Source organism: Salvelinus namaycush, chromosome 6, assembly GCF_016432855.1.
Source record: "Salvelinus namaycush isolate Seneca chromosome 6, SaNama_1.0, whole genome shotgun sequence".
Classification (NCBI taxonomy): domain Eukaryota; kingdom Metazoa; phylum Chordata; class Actinopteri; order Salmoniformes; family Salmonidae; genus Salvelinus; species Salvelinus namaycush.
In genome coordinates this window covers 30829765-30845901 of record NC_052312.1, presented here as the reverse complement: position 1 = coordinate 30845901, position 16137 = coordinate 30829765, and the positions used below count along the sequence as shown (strand labels likewise).

The 16137-nt window shown below is 44.5% G+C and overlaps 1 protein-coding gene across 1 annotated transcript; it reads left to right on the top strand.

The window, feature by feature from the left end:
• The first annotated feature begins 265 nt into the window (after positions 1-265).
• LOC120049865 (protein mono-ADP-ribosyltransferase PARP12-like) lies at positions 266-7399 on the top strand. The gene is made up of 8 exons (XM_038996334.1): positions 266-767; positions 1130-1265; positions 2407-2671; positions 2798-2893; positions 4548-4674; positions 5874-6042; positions 6413-6533; positions 6757-7399. The coding sequence occupies exons 1-8, from the start codon at positions 439-441 to the stop codon at positions 6855-6857; spliced, it is 1344 nt and encodes a 447-aa protein (XP_038852262.1). The 5' UTR covers positions 266-438; the 3' UTR covers positions 6858-7399.
• The last annotated feature ends 8738 nt before the right edge of the window (positions 7400-16137 follow it).

Sequence of the window (16137 nt, the reverse complement as noted above, 5' to 3'; positions counted from 1 at the left end):
CCACACAGCAAGAAGAAGAAGGTTGGAGTTAGGTAAGGGTTATTGTTAAGGTTAACAAGGGTACTGGATAGCACTAAGCACTTTTTCATCTCTCACACTGTTAATCATTCACAGATGGGTGAAATAATCAGTGACCACAGACCCGAGAGAGGGGAAAATTACACCACAACGACCAATATTTTTTATCAATAGTATAATATAGGGGGCAAATCTAATTCATGTGTGGCTTATTAGTAACAGATCATTGAAAATAGAATGCTTGATATTTAGAACTTTCCACTTTTATCCACAACGGGGCGACAATCGCCATTGCATTTCTGTGATGCTCTGAATTGAACGCGATCGCCCCTGCGTTGAGAAAGTAGAACTACTAGCACTGCCAATCTGTTGCTGGTTTTCTGCTTCCGCCTTCTCATCCGACAGTGAGAGGCACCAAAAATGTCCAGTTACTCCAGAGTAATTAATCATGCCACCAGTATATTATGCAGCAACAAAGGTTCCTTAGCCTTCCAGCAATTGCACAGGAAAGTATTCCAGCGTGTTGAAATAACTGAGGACGACTTTTGGTACATTGTAAAGAAGTGTTCTCGGTTTGTTATGGTGCGGAACCAAGAGAGAACGGACGAATGGGGAACTGACTGTGTGATTGTCGCCAAAACGTCGCTGCGACTATGCAAAAATTACACAAAACAAGATTGCAGAGATTGCCAGGAGCTTCACCTTTGCAAATATTTTGTTTATGGAAACTGTAGATTTGGGAAAGGCAGGTAAGAGAAACCTCGACCGTGGTGAGTAATTTTTACAGGGTTGGGGAGTGGCTAGCTAGCAGCAGCATAGATGAGATAGCTATCACGCCCCTTTTATTCTGTATTGATCAATTTGGACAAATAACACCTGCATCATCTAGTCTAGTACACTAATGTGTGTAAGCTAGTGGTAGCACATTTATTATTATCATCAGAATTGCCTATGTTTCCTTAAATTCCTTGATTTGGAACAAGGCATATCATGATAATGAATTTTCAGTAGCCTAAACAAAAGCAAAATTATGCTTGATGTCTTTATGGTACATTCCTGTCTGTTTACATACTCTACTCCGGTCTGTCTGTGTGTGCTGTTCTCTCTGTAGGAAGCAGTGCAAGTTCTCACATGACGTGCGTTCGGAGCATAACTACACACTCCTGAGGGAGTGCACTCTGCATGAGCTGCACGAGGATGACTTGTTCCTGTTACTGCTGCAGAATGATCCCACCCTGCTGCCGGAGGTAACACACATACACACACAAACACAGAAACAAACACACACAGAGAATATACAGCACAGGCCGCTCCACTACTGACTAGAGCCCCACTACACACCTGGATGGAGCCTTACCAAGGCCTGGCGGTCTCCATTAAGAAATGAGCCCTGTTCCAATCCCTAGCATCTCTCCCTAAGCCCCTGTAGACTTTCTCCATTAGACGAATACAGTAGAAATGCAATGCTGTGTCTCATGCTCTCTTTGTATGTGAATTTGTCTCTCTTGATCCATGAAGTCTTGCTCCCTTAAGTAAAATGTGGGACGTTTCTGCATTACAGGTTTCTGCCCTCAGGGAGTATAGCAGTGTTCTGAGTGCTCTGTGTACGAGCTCATGGGTAGAAGGCGTAGAACTCCTCCATCTTTCTATCTTTTTCTCTCTTTCTTTTTATCTCTTACTCATTCTATCTCCCCAAAAAGGGAAGGACAGGAGTAGCTTACATCCTGGCATTCCAGGGAAGGGAATTCTGGATGAGTTTATAGGCAGGTTCAGTGAGAAGTGAATCCTGCACACTGATTGGACGATACCTTTCCGAACCAGATGCACCTGTAATCTGATTGGACAACTATATGGAGGCCTCGGAGCCACAAACAAGTTTCTCAACAAAAAAAAGGAAAAAACGTGTTCAGTTTTCCGAGAGTAATGTCTAAACAAGTATCACAGTAAATTGATGAAATTGTTTAAAGACGAAACAAAAAAACAAAAAACACTACAAATACCACCATGTCCAGCCTAAAGCCGAATGTCGGAGAAGAGTGATCTGAGATGAAGACACCTTGGACCTGTGGGACTTCCTGTGTGCAAAAAAAAAAAAAAAAAAAAAAAAAAAAAAAGCTAATAAAGATTTTTTATATTTTTTTAAAGAATACAAAAAAAAAAAAGGAAATATAAAAACTTACGTTGTTGATGTGGGTTTGTCCCCGGGAAGTATTCGTTACCCAAAGAGGTAAAGTAGAACTTCTTGGTGTGCGAGGTTAGATCATTTTGACGATGACCATGTATTCTAAAGGCAACTGCTTGGCTCAGCCCCTCTCTGGTTGGCTATGTGTGACTGCATTGCCACAATGATTGTCTCTGACAATTTTTGCTGTGTGTTCCTGACATCAGGTGTGCTCTCACTACAACAAGGGCTCTGGGCCCCACGGCGCATGCACCTTCAGGGATGGCTGCACCAAAGTGCACATGTGCATGCACTTTGTGCAGGATGACTGCATGTTCGGGCCTAAGTGCAAGAGGCAGCACGTCATCGACCAGCATGGCCGTCGCATGCTGGAGGAGAGGGGCCTCAGCGGTGACATCATCAACGACCTGCCTTTTGTTTACCAGAACCTCCACCGCCTCAACACACCCACTACACCCTACAATGCTAAAGGTACTGAATCCCTCACCTGGAGTGTGTGTGTTCTTTTGGCTTGATCTGCAGTATTTTTGCAACTGAGCTGTTCTCTTGGCCTGATCTGCAGTATGTGTATAATCGCTCTGTATATGTGTGTATCAGAGCGTGTAGGTGAGCTGGTCTCCAGGCCTGTGATCAAGAAAGAGGACAGGAAGGAGATTTGTCTGCATTTCATACGCAGGAACTGTAGATTCCAGGGTGAGCTCTCTTCTACTTGATGTTATGTTTTTATGTATTTTTGCCTGTTCACCTGTGCAGAATACAACAGGTGTAGGTAGACCTTACCCTGAAATGCTTACTTACAACCCGTTAACCAACAATGTAGTTCATGAAATGCAGTTAAGAAAACATGTACTAAATATACTAAAGTAAAAAATAAAATAAAAAGGAACACAAAATTACATAATAATAAGGAGGCTATATACAGAGCGTACCGGTACCAAGTCAATGTGCATGGGTACAGGTTAGTCGAGGTAAGTTGTACATGTACAATACCAGTCAAAAGTTTGGACACCTACTCATTCCAGGGCTTTTCTTTTTACTATTTTCTACATAGTAGAATAATAGTGAAGAGATCAAAACTATGAAATAACACATATGGAATCATGTAGTAACCAAAAAAGTGTTAAACAAATCAAAATATATTTTATTTTTGAGATTGTTCAAAGTAGCCACCGTTTGCCTTGATGACAACTTTGCACACTCTTGGCATTCTCTCAACCAGCTTCATGAGGTAGTCACCTGGAATGTAATTCAATTAACAGGTGTGCCTTGTTAATTTGGATATTCTTTCTTTCTTAATGCGTTTGAGCCAATCAGATGTGTTGTGACAAGGTAGGGGTGGTATACAGAAGATAGCCCTATTTGGTAAAACACCAAGTCCATATTATGGCAAGCACAGCTCAAATAATCAAAGAGAAACGACAGTCCATCATTACTTTGACATAAAGGTCAGTTAATCTGGAAAATGTCAAGAACTTTGAAAGTTTCTTCAAGGCAGTCGCAAAAACCCACAGAGTGGCTCTCATGAGGACCGCCACAGGAAAGGAACACCCAGAGTTACTTCTGCTGCAGAGGATAAGTTCATTAGAGTTAACTACACCTCAAATGCTTCAGAGTTCAAGTAACAGACACATCTCAACATCAACTGTTCAGAGGAGACTGCATGAATCAGTCCTTCATGGTTGAATTGCTGCAAAGAAACCACTACTAAAGGACACCAATGAGAAGAAGAGACTTGCTTGGGACAATAAACACGAGCAATGGACATTAGACCGGTGGAAATCTGTCCTTTGGTCTGATGAGTCCAAATTTGCGTTTTTTTTGTTTGTTCCAACCGCAATGTCTTAGTGAGACGTAGAGTAGGTGAACGGATGATCTCTGCATGTGTGGTTCCCACCGTGAAGTATGGAGTAGGAGGTGTGATGGTGTAGGGGTGCTTTACTGGTGACACTTCAAAACTGTTGGAAAAGCATTCCTTGTGAAGCTGGTTGAGAGAATGCAAAGTGTGCAAAGCTGTCAAGGCAAAGGGTGGCTACTTTGAAGATTCTAAAATATATTTTGATTTGTTTAACACTTTTTTGGTTACTACATGATTCCATATGTGTTATTTCATAGTTTTGATGTCTTCACTATTATTTTAATAAACACCTAGTAGCAGCAGTGTAAAATGTAAATAGTCCGGGTGGCCATTTGATTAATTGTTCAGCAGTCTTATAGCGTGTGTGTTGAAGCTGTTAAGGAGCCTTTTGGACCTAGACTTGATGCTCCGCTGTTGGTATATTTCTATGTTTTTGGTATGTTTGGTTGTGGTTCTCGCATGCTTGTTTGTGTAATGCGTTTGTGTGCCCAGACCAGTGTATCTGTGTGCATTTTAACCTGCCCTATAAGTGGGAGGTGTTTGATGGGAACGACTGGATACACCTGCATCACACTGAGGACATCGAGAGAGCCTTCTGTGATCCCCGGAACACACACAGGTCAGGGTTCACCGCTGCCCACTAAAGTTGAAAGTGGACTCTTATCCACCTTTTCAAACCAATATGTTTTCCCGCCAACTTTAGCATCCCGCTAACCTTTATTTCCGTGAACCGACCTAGTCATGATTGAGGTAAAGTTCTGCCTATGGCTTAGTATGAAATGTAACCGTAATGCTGAGGCTGCATTGGCACGCACTATGCTCTTAAAGGAAAATTCCACTCAAAATACTGTCTGTATTTTTGTATTTTGAAAGTTATTGAAAACTTGATTTCTGACATGCAAAACATTTTGGGACTATATCAACAATGGACCAATGATGGTTGCTAGGCAGCGCCCTTACTACTTTCTTCCTGGCAGTTCTAAACTTTGCGAGGCATGTCACTTCACCCATCTCTTAGCATAACCCACTACATTAACTGTTTTCTTAACCACAACTGGATGGATCTATAAAAAGTTGCTTTGGGAATAAATATCACTGAATGATGAACATATTGGAATAAAGTAGGCTAATGCAATTGAAGGCATTAAATTGTTGCTTACCGAAACTCCGACAGTCATCAAATTGTTATACTACATTTGAAGCATAGCCTACCCGTGTGTAGTCAACTATTTCAGCACGGCTTTGAGACAAGCGTGGGGACTCTTGATAAATCAATTGTCAGATTTTTATTTTCACTGAATCTCCATTTGGATATTGGTTAGGCTACAATTAGGCTGTGGAAATGTTAGCTAAGTTGAGGTGAGTGCTGCTCGTGATCATCTTGTTTAGTTGACTCATTCATTAGCACTGATCAGAACATTTTGCCAGTATGTGAAGTAGCTTAACAAGTGGATTATTTTGCTCTTGCAGTCATTTAGTAGCCTTGTCCTACCTGACCAAAATATTGTGACTTGTCTTAATCAGTGTGAGTTTCTGTAGGCTATATTTGGTTAATGCTCATAAAATAAAAAATCGTCCTCCCTAAACGGCATCGACCACCACTGACGACCACCCACATCGGCCCATATGTACTCTCTCTTAAACTTGCTGGCATGTGCACAGGATATATAAAAGGCTTATCCAAGCAAGAATGTGTGGTAAAAATTGGACTGTATGAATTGGGTTCTAAAAAACATTTGCAGATTTTTTTTTACAGGCAACATAACGTAAAGTCTGACTGTAAAATGAAAATAATCCATGAACATCTCTCTCTCTCAGTCCAGGATCTCGGCCAGTAGACTTCCTAACGATGACACAGGAGTCGGACCCCGTGCGGCGCCTCTCCACGGTTTCCTCTGTAACAAAGCCAGCTCACTACATCCTGACCACTGAGTGGCTGTGGTACTACAAGGGCGACCACGAGAACTGGATTGAGTTTGGAAGACCTGTGAGTCTGGAGGGAAAATGGAAGGCATTGAGTTTTGCGGTTGTTGTTTTGTGGTTGAGATATGGTTGTGAGGATTCTGTGATGTTAAGTAGTGGTGCTGTTATGGTTGAGTTACGGTTTAAGAGCATTCGGTATTGATAAGAGCTTGGATTCAATGCCAGGCGCTCTATAGAGCAGCGCATTACTCTTGAGTTTTAATTTAGCATGAGCCGACATGCACAGCGTTTACCGTTAATTCTATCTCCTGTGAACGTCGGGAAATTACCATTAAAAGTTGCATTGTCGGCTGTCCAGTGTGCTACTCTATAAAATGCCTTGGATTGAATCCCGGCCTAAGTATGTGGTGGTGTTGCGGTTGTCTTGCGGTCAGGACGATAAACAGCGTAGAACGTCCCTCTCGTCCCGGGAGCTGGAGGAAGCGTACCTGGCAGACGGATCTGCTGAGGTCACCATTATGAAAGCTCACCGCAACTACTACCTCAGTTTTCAAGGTAAAGCCCTTAGTACATCCCCAACATACACCTGCACTGAAATAGCTGAAATAAACCCGATCAATATGTTTATATCAAGACATACAGTGACCAGGACGAGGTGTCATTCATCTTTGAACTCTCCTCCTTCTCTTTTTTTGTACCCTTCCTTTCTCTTCCCTACCCTCATCGCCTCTGCCCCTCTCCTCATCAACTTGTCCTCCACTTTCAAACCTTCCTGCAGACATGTACCAGCGGAACCCCAAACACAACACCAAGAGGAGGGTGCGTCGCCGACCACGCTTCATCTCCATCATGGAAGTGGAGAACAAGACTGCACTGTAGAGATAGAGAAAATAAAGAGGAGGAATAAATGGGCAGATCTGTTCCCCTCTGAATGAATGGAGTACGTTTACTCTGGATCTGGTGAGTGGGGAAAAATTGGACTGGCTGACAGTCACCCTAATACAATACGGTATGTAAGTCACTCAATACCACAGGGATGACTACCTGGTACAGCCATGAAGAGCCAGCAACAGGAAATCACAGTCTGTTGCTCATTTGAAATAATGTTACTGATATAATATGCATTTTGTTTGCAATTACTTTTTTTCTGCTCATTGGAAAACCCGGTGCCCTCAGATGGTGTCTGTTTTTACGTTTCCTGTAATCAAGTATCAATACCTAAATACAACTCGTCTTTTATGTACAAACTTTCTGACTGTAGACAAATGAGGAAGTATTTGAATTTCTCTGTATATTTTAACATTTTGAATATCACGTTTTGAGTTCATCGCAGTCTAGTATATAACTCTATTTCCTAGCATGCATCTCTATATTTATGTAAAGATGAAGATGTGATAATAAAACTATAGACTGGTCTGGCATGTTTATTTGTGGAATAGTTTTTCTACATGTCTATTTTCTGTTATTCAAGACCATACTCATTTTCATGTCTCCCCATATTTAACATAATTATTTACACAGAAGCCTTATTATGAACATAATTTGGCCCTAATATTCTAAAGGAAAACCATATAGATCAGCGTTTCTTAAAGTATGGGTCGCGACGTAAATGTATCATTATTTCATTAATTTGGCCAAGTGCAACTGTGCTCTCTGCTTATCAGCAGTCTGCTCAGTTTGGGGAGAGGTTGTAGGGAGATGCCCATGTGCTTCGCTGTTTTCCGGATCTTTTTTCTTTGGTTTTCTTGAAGATCACTCCGCGACCCACACCCTGCAGCGCTGTAGTTCAAGCCACTGACTTGTTATTCCGACTCACCATCACTCACGCTGTCATGAAATAGACTCATGCTAGCCACCAGTTCTGACTGAGCTCAATTGGCATGAAACGCAAATACAGTGCTGACTTTTTGTCTCTTTCATACAAACTTTGAGAAATAACGAGGAGCACCCACAATCTGTTTTGTGTGGGGAAGTGCTTAGTAATGAGTCTCGAAACGAACAAATTATTAAAACGACACGTCCTGACCAAACATCCAGGCACAACATGACAGTAAACTCAAGGAGTTCTTTCAGAACAGGGCAGAATGCTTCAGGAAACCGTGCTTCGAAAGTGGAAAAGTCAGCTAGCAAGGCATTGTCATTTTATAACAGGCGATGAAAAGCAGAAATAAGGGAGTACTATCTCTCATAGCAGTAGATGTGAGTTTCTCTTTCAAAAAATCCCGTCCCTTGTAATGTTACAATGCTAATAGCTAACGTTAGCCAAAGCAAACTAACTAGCTACTGAAAGTGCAACCCTAAGAAACAGTACAGATGAAGATGAAAAATGATCAGGCCTACTGTACATTTTACTGTAGAAATTATTGTTGAAAACAAGTCTAGGTTGTAAGTGTTGCTGTTACAATAAATAATTTTTTATTTTGAACTGGAATACACTGATTGAGGCAAGATACTTTTTGAGACAAACACTCAGGGTTGCTCATCTGCAGCAGGAAGCCTGCCTGACTGAGTAAGCAGTATATGTTCTGATCCAGTTTGGCACCACATACCTATGCAAGTCAGGGTTCTCAAGTACAGAAACAGTGTCAAAAACTGAGCCCAGAATAGACATGCTTGTTGAAAACCAGCCAGCCACACACCTCTCATTACGATTGTGTGTGTGTTTTCTGGTCTACATCTGTGTTAGGTGATACATCAGTTTATTCCAGTTCAGAATAAAAAAAAAACAAGTATTTTAAGAGCTACAGTTCCAATCTAGACCTTCTATCAACAATAATCTATACAGTAAGATGTACAGCAGGACATCATTTTTTTGTATATGTACTGTTACTTAGGGTTGCACGATCAAAAAGCCTGTGTGTGCGTGTGTGTTCTGTTATACATCTGTGTGATGTGATCAATCCGTTTATTCCAGTTCAGAATAAAATCATTTCTTGTATTTTAACAGCAACAGTTCCAACCTAGACAGGTATGTAAGAGTGTTTTTAATGGGGGAAAAGAAACATAAAAATATATTTATGGGTATTTCATTGTTATTTGTTTTTGTCTATATTGCATTTTTTTTTAGGCATAAGGGCAATTAAATGTTCCGATATTTACGTATAGTTGCATATTTTCCTAAGCTTGGGTCCCAGGAAAACACAGAATTTCTCATTTGGGTCCCAGGCTGAAAAAGTTTAAGAACCCCTGATATAAATCCATGATTCACAAGGGCCTATGCATTGCATCAATAAGGACAAGTTAACCGGTATTTTGAGTGGCATTCTCCCAGCCAATGACCAGGTATGTTGGCACACGCATTTGAGGAACGCCAGGGGTGTTGCAGCGAACGCTCTGCTGCAAAATCATCCAAGCGATGCGCGCCTCCCAAGAATAAACCCAGTTATGGCGTGCTCATGATTTGTGTGTAGAATCGAATGTCATGTTTGGGTATTATGGACTGTGAATTACAGGCGCAATGACAAATTCCTATTTGATGCGGACAGTATGATACTCAGACGTGTCTAGAATCTCAGGTTCTCCAGTGATGGGCGCTCGAGTGTGTGACGTTTCACCGCGAGATGATCACAATGTATGAATACGGCGCAGCTTACGTTCAAGCGGTCGGCCGCGAACAGATTCAATAATTACTGGCGACATTGGGAGTTATTTTTCTAACGGAAAAAAATGTTTTTTAGGTTCTGCATTTTGCAACATAGTAAATTTGTTCGTTCTCTCTCCTTGCCGGTGAGCGCGCGGCCGCATGGACCTGGGAGATGCGTGACGCGCCTGTACCGCATCTCCTGGATGGCAGGTAGGCTCCATCACATCTCTGTGAAAAAATAGGCTATGGAAAGAAAGAAATGCGGCGACTGCTATAGGCTAACTGTTTGTGTGTTCGAGAGATTTTGATGAGGCTTTTTCCTTTTCTTTCAGTTACAAGTAGGTTAGTTTAACACTGTCGGCCGATTGTCAGCATTCAGTCTTAAAAAGGCTTCAACATTTGAGCTATTAACAGCTCGCGCTTGCCGCCCTTTTTATCACTAAAATGTATAAATTTGTCTATTTCTGCGAAAGTGTAGGCATACTGTGGGAAAATGTAAAAATGTCCACTAGACGATGTGTCCTAATGATAAAGATGGGATAATAAGCTGGGAATTGTGTCATGACCGACAGTATTATAGGTTAATTAGGATACAACAACTAAATCCGTTGTAGGCTATCGTTTCATGGACTATTTTAAATTGGCTTAATAATTTTTTTTTAAACGAATTAACCCGCACCATGGCTGTCAGATTTGTGAGATGCATGATGTTTGTTGGCAGACGTGGCCTAGTATAAGCTCCCCAATAATGGGGTCAGCCAGCCAGCTATCAAATGTGACAGGACACTGGTAAGGCAGCCTGTCTACTGCTTTAATAGCCTAGTTAAAAATAGGCATTAAACCATTAAATGTTTCTATACGATGAATATATTTTTATTACAAGGCCTTATCTAAATAGATTTGTATTATTAGATATTTTCATATAGGGCCTCCTGGTCGCCAGAAAGCATGCAGTGATGATGCTATAGAGAAAAGATGGCATCGCACGTGTGTGATGTGACTACTCGCAGGCAAAGGAAAGTATGATCCTGATGAGCACGGGTTCGAGGATGTGCCCCAGAGCCTCTCAGGGCCTCCGCACTTATTGCGCGCATCTGCTGGTAGCTTCCTTGCTGGTGTCCATGACGATGTCAAGCTCACCTGTTGCAGGTAACTGCCATTTCATTTTCTTACTCTCATAGGCATGGATGGCTGGTGGCTTTGACTCTGAATGATAAGAATTACTGTTCACACCTGGTTTCATCAAGGTACACTGAGAGATGTGGCCAGTATTTGACTTGTCCTTGACTTTTGGAGCTGTCCTTGGTGCTGAATGCACCAACTTCCATATTCACCCCCATCTCCTCGCCTCGTGTCTTTCCATCCTTTTACCTCTGTCTGTCCATTCATCCTCCTCCATCTCTCAGTGACTCGGTTATGTCGTCAGGGACAGCTGGACAGTGGATGCCTACACACACAGTCACCCCTCAGTCAGTCCCACTCATTGGCCTTGAGGCATCACACACACTGATACAATCACACACACATACGGCGCATACAAGCACCCACTCAAAGTCAAATATATCCTGACTTAAAATACAGAAATCTGTGGGCGGCTGTGTGACAGGGGCAGACGGACTACTTCCTGGTGATGAAGGATGTTTAGCACTGCTGATTGGATCATTGTCATCAAAGCCATGTGGATCGACCGAAGGGTGCTTCATGCTATTCTTAGAATCACAAGTCTTTACTCTCATCTATCTTCATTCCTGCATTCTCGCTCTTTCTTTCTCTTCTCTCTCAATTACTCTTCCCCTCTCTAATTCTATTTCTTTGTATTTTTTCTGCTCCCTTGCTCTCTCCATCACTATCTCCCTCTCTGAATCAATGTAATGTGTGTGTGCACGCGTGCGCGTGCGTGTGATTTGATCCTGCTGTTGGCTGGGATGCCTCTGAGCTGTGTGCTGTGTCTGCAGCATACCAATGAGCTTGCCACCACACAGCACGTGACTAGGCGCTGCCGTGCTTTGCGGCAGCACCTAGTCAAGGCTAGGAGGAGGAGGCAGGGTGCTCGCTGTAATGTAACTTACTGTACTGCCGTGTGTGTGTGTGTGTGTGTGTGTGTGTGTGTGTGTGTGTGTGTGTGTGTGTGTGTGTGTGTGTGTGTGTGTGTGTGTGTGTGTGTGTGTGAGAGGGGATGGATGAGGAGCAGGGAGAGCAAGGAGATTGTTAATTTATTCTGTTTTAGTTAAGTTAACAACCCTAGAGTGACCTGGTTATGGTTATCATACATCTGTACAATAGCGCTTTGTGATACAGTATATTGTGCTTAAAATTATGATAAATGAACTGGGTGTTTCTCTATGCCTTTGTGTCCGTGTACGACTCTTCATTGTCATGTTGAGTGAGGATTGTGTGTGCAGGGCCGACCCTACAAATAAGCAACAGTCTGGGTCTCAATTTACTGTTGAGAGTTAGAATAATAATACACAAGGTGCTATTTTGAAATTTGGTAGTGCATCAGCAGTTTTCCTCTTATGTCAGTCACTCAGTTAGCCCATGTCAGCTAACATTTTATAAATTGCTAGGTAAGTTAGTTAGCCAGCTGTCTAAACATTGTAGTAATCATGCCCTGCATTTCGGTCGGTAATTCGGCCATCTGCCCAGGGGCCCTGACCTCCAGGGGGCCCCCATTGATTTTGTTAGTCACTCACCCAGAAATTTTATTAATATGTCATAAGTGATGGCAAAATATGTAGAATTGCTGGAAACTGGCTTTAAAACAGAATAAAAATTAATTAATTTTTTGAAAAATGTGTATAAATTGAAGGAAATTTGGTTTAAAACTGTACAATTTCTCTCTACCCCATGACAAAATGTGTAAAATTGCAGAAAGATGTATTTAAAACTGAAGAACTCTCTACTCATGTCAAAATGTTTAAAATTACATAACATTTTTTATTTGTTTTGCCGCCAAGAGGGGCAGATGCATGTTTTGCCCATGAGATGGTCACACAACCAAATCTCGCTTAGGGCCCCTAAAAGTCTAGGGTCGGCTCTCTCTGTGTGTGTGTGTGAGTGTGAGTGTGAGATCAGTGCCGGGCTCTATCCTCTGCTCTTTGTATTCTCTAGATGGAGCTCAGCTTTAACTAGGTCTCTCAGCCACCAGCAAGGATTCTGCTCAGCCTGCTGTGTTCATACATTAATTTTAACCACGCACACATGTACACGGCCCTGCGAAAGACTAGTGTCCTTTCCAGGGGGCGTACTTGTACATCAAGCTGCCTCACGCTGCAGAAACAGGAGAGGCTCCTGCACTATGGGCCTTTATGGACATGTGTTGTGACTGTAGTTTGTCTCTCCACAGGCGGTGTAGACTCCAACGGAACGACAGCAGCACGGTCCTCATCACGGTCGTCATCACGGTCGTCATCGTCACCCTCTTCCAGATGGCCAGGTGCCAGCCCACCCAAAGACACTGGTCACCCTGGTAACACTGACGCTGCCTCAGTGGATGATGAAGCTCAGGGCATACACCTCCTGCTGAGACCCCCGGACCTGCTGTCCCCCAGTCACCCCCCTCCTCTGCCCCCCCACAGCCAGCCCACCCTCACCCCTCCTCCGCCCTGGGAGCACGCCCCCTCCCTAGAGGAGGCCTGGGGCTCTGGAGACTACCTGGAGACACTCTCCTTCATGGACCCAGAGGGGGAGGAACTGGCCCTGGCCACAACATTACCCAGCCACACCTACGACCCTGGCGACGGGGCCTCCTACGACACCTCCTTCCCCTCCCGCCCAACACTCCCCCTGTCCTCCAGGCTCCTCCGACCCTCTACGTCCCCCACCTCCCCCCTCCGGGAGGGCCTCCCCTTCACCCACCCTGCTGAACCTGAGGGATACCCTCCCTGGTATGAAGAAGACTATGACCTGGGGGACATGTTTCCTCTAGAGCCCACGGAGCTGCTGCTGCCGGATATGAACAGTCTGGAGTATTACACCAATCTGCTGGCCAGAGAGAGAGATGAGGAGAAGAACAGGGAGAGGGAACAGGAGAGAGAGAGGGAAAGGGATCGAGAACGGGAGAGAGAGAGAGAAAGGGAGCGAGAACGGGAGAGAGAGAGAGAAAGGGAGCAAGAGCGAGAGAGAGAGAGGGAAAGGGAGCAAGAACAGGAGAGAGAGAGGGAAAGGGAGAGAGAACGGGAGAGAGAGAGGGAAAGGGAGAGGGATAAAGATGGGGAAAGAGACAGAGATGGAGAAATTGTCATCCCACCCCCAAAGACCACCCCTAAACTCGGCATCACACCCACCGCTACCACAAAAACACACACCCACACACACACTCAGTCCCCGTCCCCCTCCCCTAGCACAGGGCCCCCTCCAGCCCAGGATCACAAGCACCCCCTTGTCCCCTCAGCGGGTCCCACCCCGCCCCTGACCCTCTCACCCACTCCCTGGGATGGTCAAGGTACCCTCACCCCTGGAGTTAGACCCACCTCCAGAGTACCCCCTCAGCCTCCTGTTCTGCGGCCCAGAGTCCCCCCAGCTACCCCTGGCAGACACCCTCCACTGCCCCCCTCGAACACCACCAGCCTGGCTCGCCCCCCCATGCTGCGACCTCCAGGGAGGGACCCCATAAAACCACCACCACCCGTGACCGAGGTCCCCGGCAACCGACCGACGACCACTACCAAAGCAACCACTGTTACCACGACAACCACTGGCACCTTGGCGAGCATCACCTGGACTCCCCCAGTTCAGGCCCCTCCAGGACGCCAGTACCTGTGTAACGTCACCAAGCCTGACATGTACCTGGTCAGAGTGGGTAAGACAACACCAGTAGAACTCATAGTAGACTAGAGATAGAGTCACATATGAGAGGCAATTGTATGCCAATATTGTAGATGGGGATGCATTGCACTGAGCTCTGCTGTTCTGGCCTGTCAATGTGTTGTGCTGGGATCTCATGGTCACCTGTTTAAAGGAAGCACATCCCTTGGTTAGCCTATAGCTTAGGAGTGTGTTTTCAGGGAATGCGTTGGCAATGGTTGAATGCAGGTTGTTTGAGGTTAACCCTGTCTCTTCCTAGTCCTGCCTAAGTCTGCCTCCACTGTGGGCTTTGGCCAGGTCAGGGACATCTTGAAGAGGGAGTTCAACTGCTCAGTGGAGCTGCAGGTAGGTCTACTATCAATACTCACTGGGGAAGCTTTGGGGAAAGAGCATGTTTGTAGCCATGAGATGCATTGCAGGAATGTGCAAATTTGCCCTTCACAAATGTCTTGAAAGCCAATCATGCCTGCCTTCCCTATCCCCCGCTCCTCCTCTCTCTCCCTCTGCTCTCTTCTCCCTCCCAATCCTCTCTCTCTCCCTCTGCTCTCTTTTCCCTCCCAACCCCCCCTCTCTCTCTCCCTCCGCCAGGTCCTGAGAACTCCGTCTAGCTTTGCGTTCCGTGCTGTGGCGGGACCTCTGATCTTCACCGCCATGTCTGTCATCAACGCTCTGCGCCAGTCAACACCAGGCTCCTCCTCGTTCCCCACTGTCTCACCCCTCTACAGCATACCTGATCACAAGTACCAGATACACTCTGGTAGGAACCTCTCTCTCTCTCTCTCTCTCTCTCTCTCTCTCTCTCTGTCTCTCTGTCTCTCTCTGTCTGTCTGTCTGTCTGTCTGTCTGTCTGTCTGTCTGTCTGTCTGTCTGTCTGTCTGTCTGTCTGTCTGAGTTCGTTTGACTTGCTGGTCGCAATGAGTCCTATAGCAGGATTAATACACGCTCCTCCTGCTCAGAGGTTCCAGAGATGTGGTAAGACCAATAACTGTCATTTATGCGCACATGGAAATAGATCATATGTTGCAGGCAGCATAGAGAAGAAAAATACACGTTTGGAACTGATAATTGATCTCATGAATTAATTGATTATTGAATGTTGCGATGACACAGCTTTGTTGAACCTAAACATACACAGCCTCTGCTCAACACATTTTAATCGTTTGGGAAGCTGCAGTTCGAACGATATTGTGCTTATCGCCCTCATGACAGTCAACCAATGCATTCCGCCAAGAGTCGTTCACAATCTAGTCCGGTTGCGGCCACAGCTAGAGTTTCAATATATCAAGAAATAATCGTATTTGTATGCCTAGCAATCTACAAATGTACATTGTTTAAATCAAACTTTTACAAGTCTGTCACAAATGGAAGCTCCAATAAGCCCCCTATGGTGAACTGTGAAATAGAGACTTGTAGAATCATGACTTGAGTTTTCAGTTCATCGTTGGCAGGTAGGGGGTCCTGCTTTCGACTAAATTAGTCGAAAGATTTGTTCTTTTGACTGAACAAGTCGAAAAGTTCTGAGCTGAACTTCCCATCACTAGTGTGTGTGTGTGTGTGTGCGCGCGCGCGCGCATTTTAGTGCCGCATTAGACAATGTGTGTGTACTGTCAGTGTGATAATCTATAATGTGTGTGTTTTTCAGTGCTGCAGTTCGTGCCCAGTCACGTGGATGTGCGTGTGTGTAACTTCAGTGAGCGAGTGGAGAGAGGATTGCTGATGGCCTACACAGAGACACGCAGACGCGCACACGAATTTGGCAACGTTACTGTA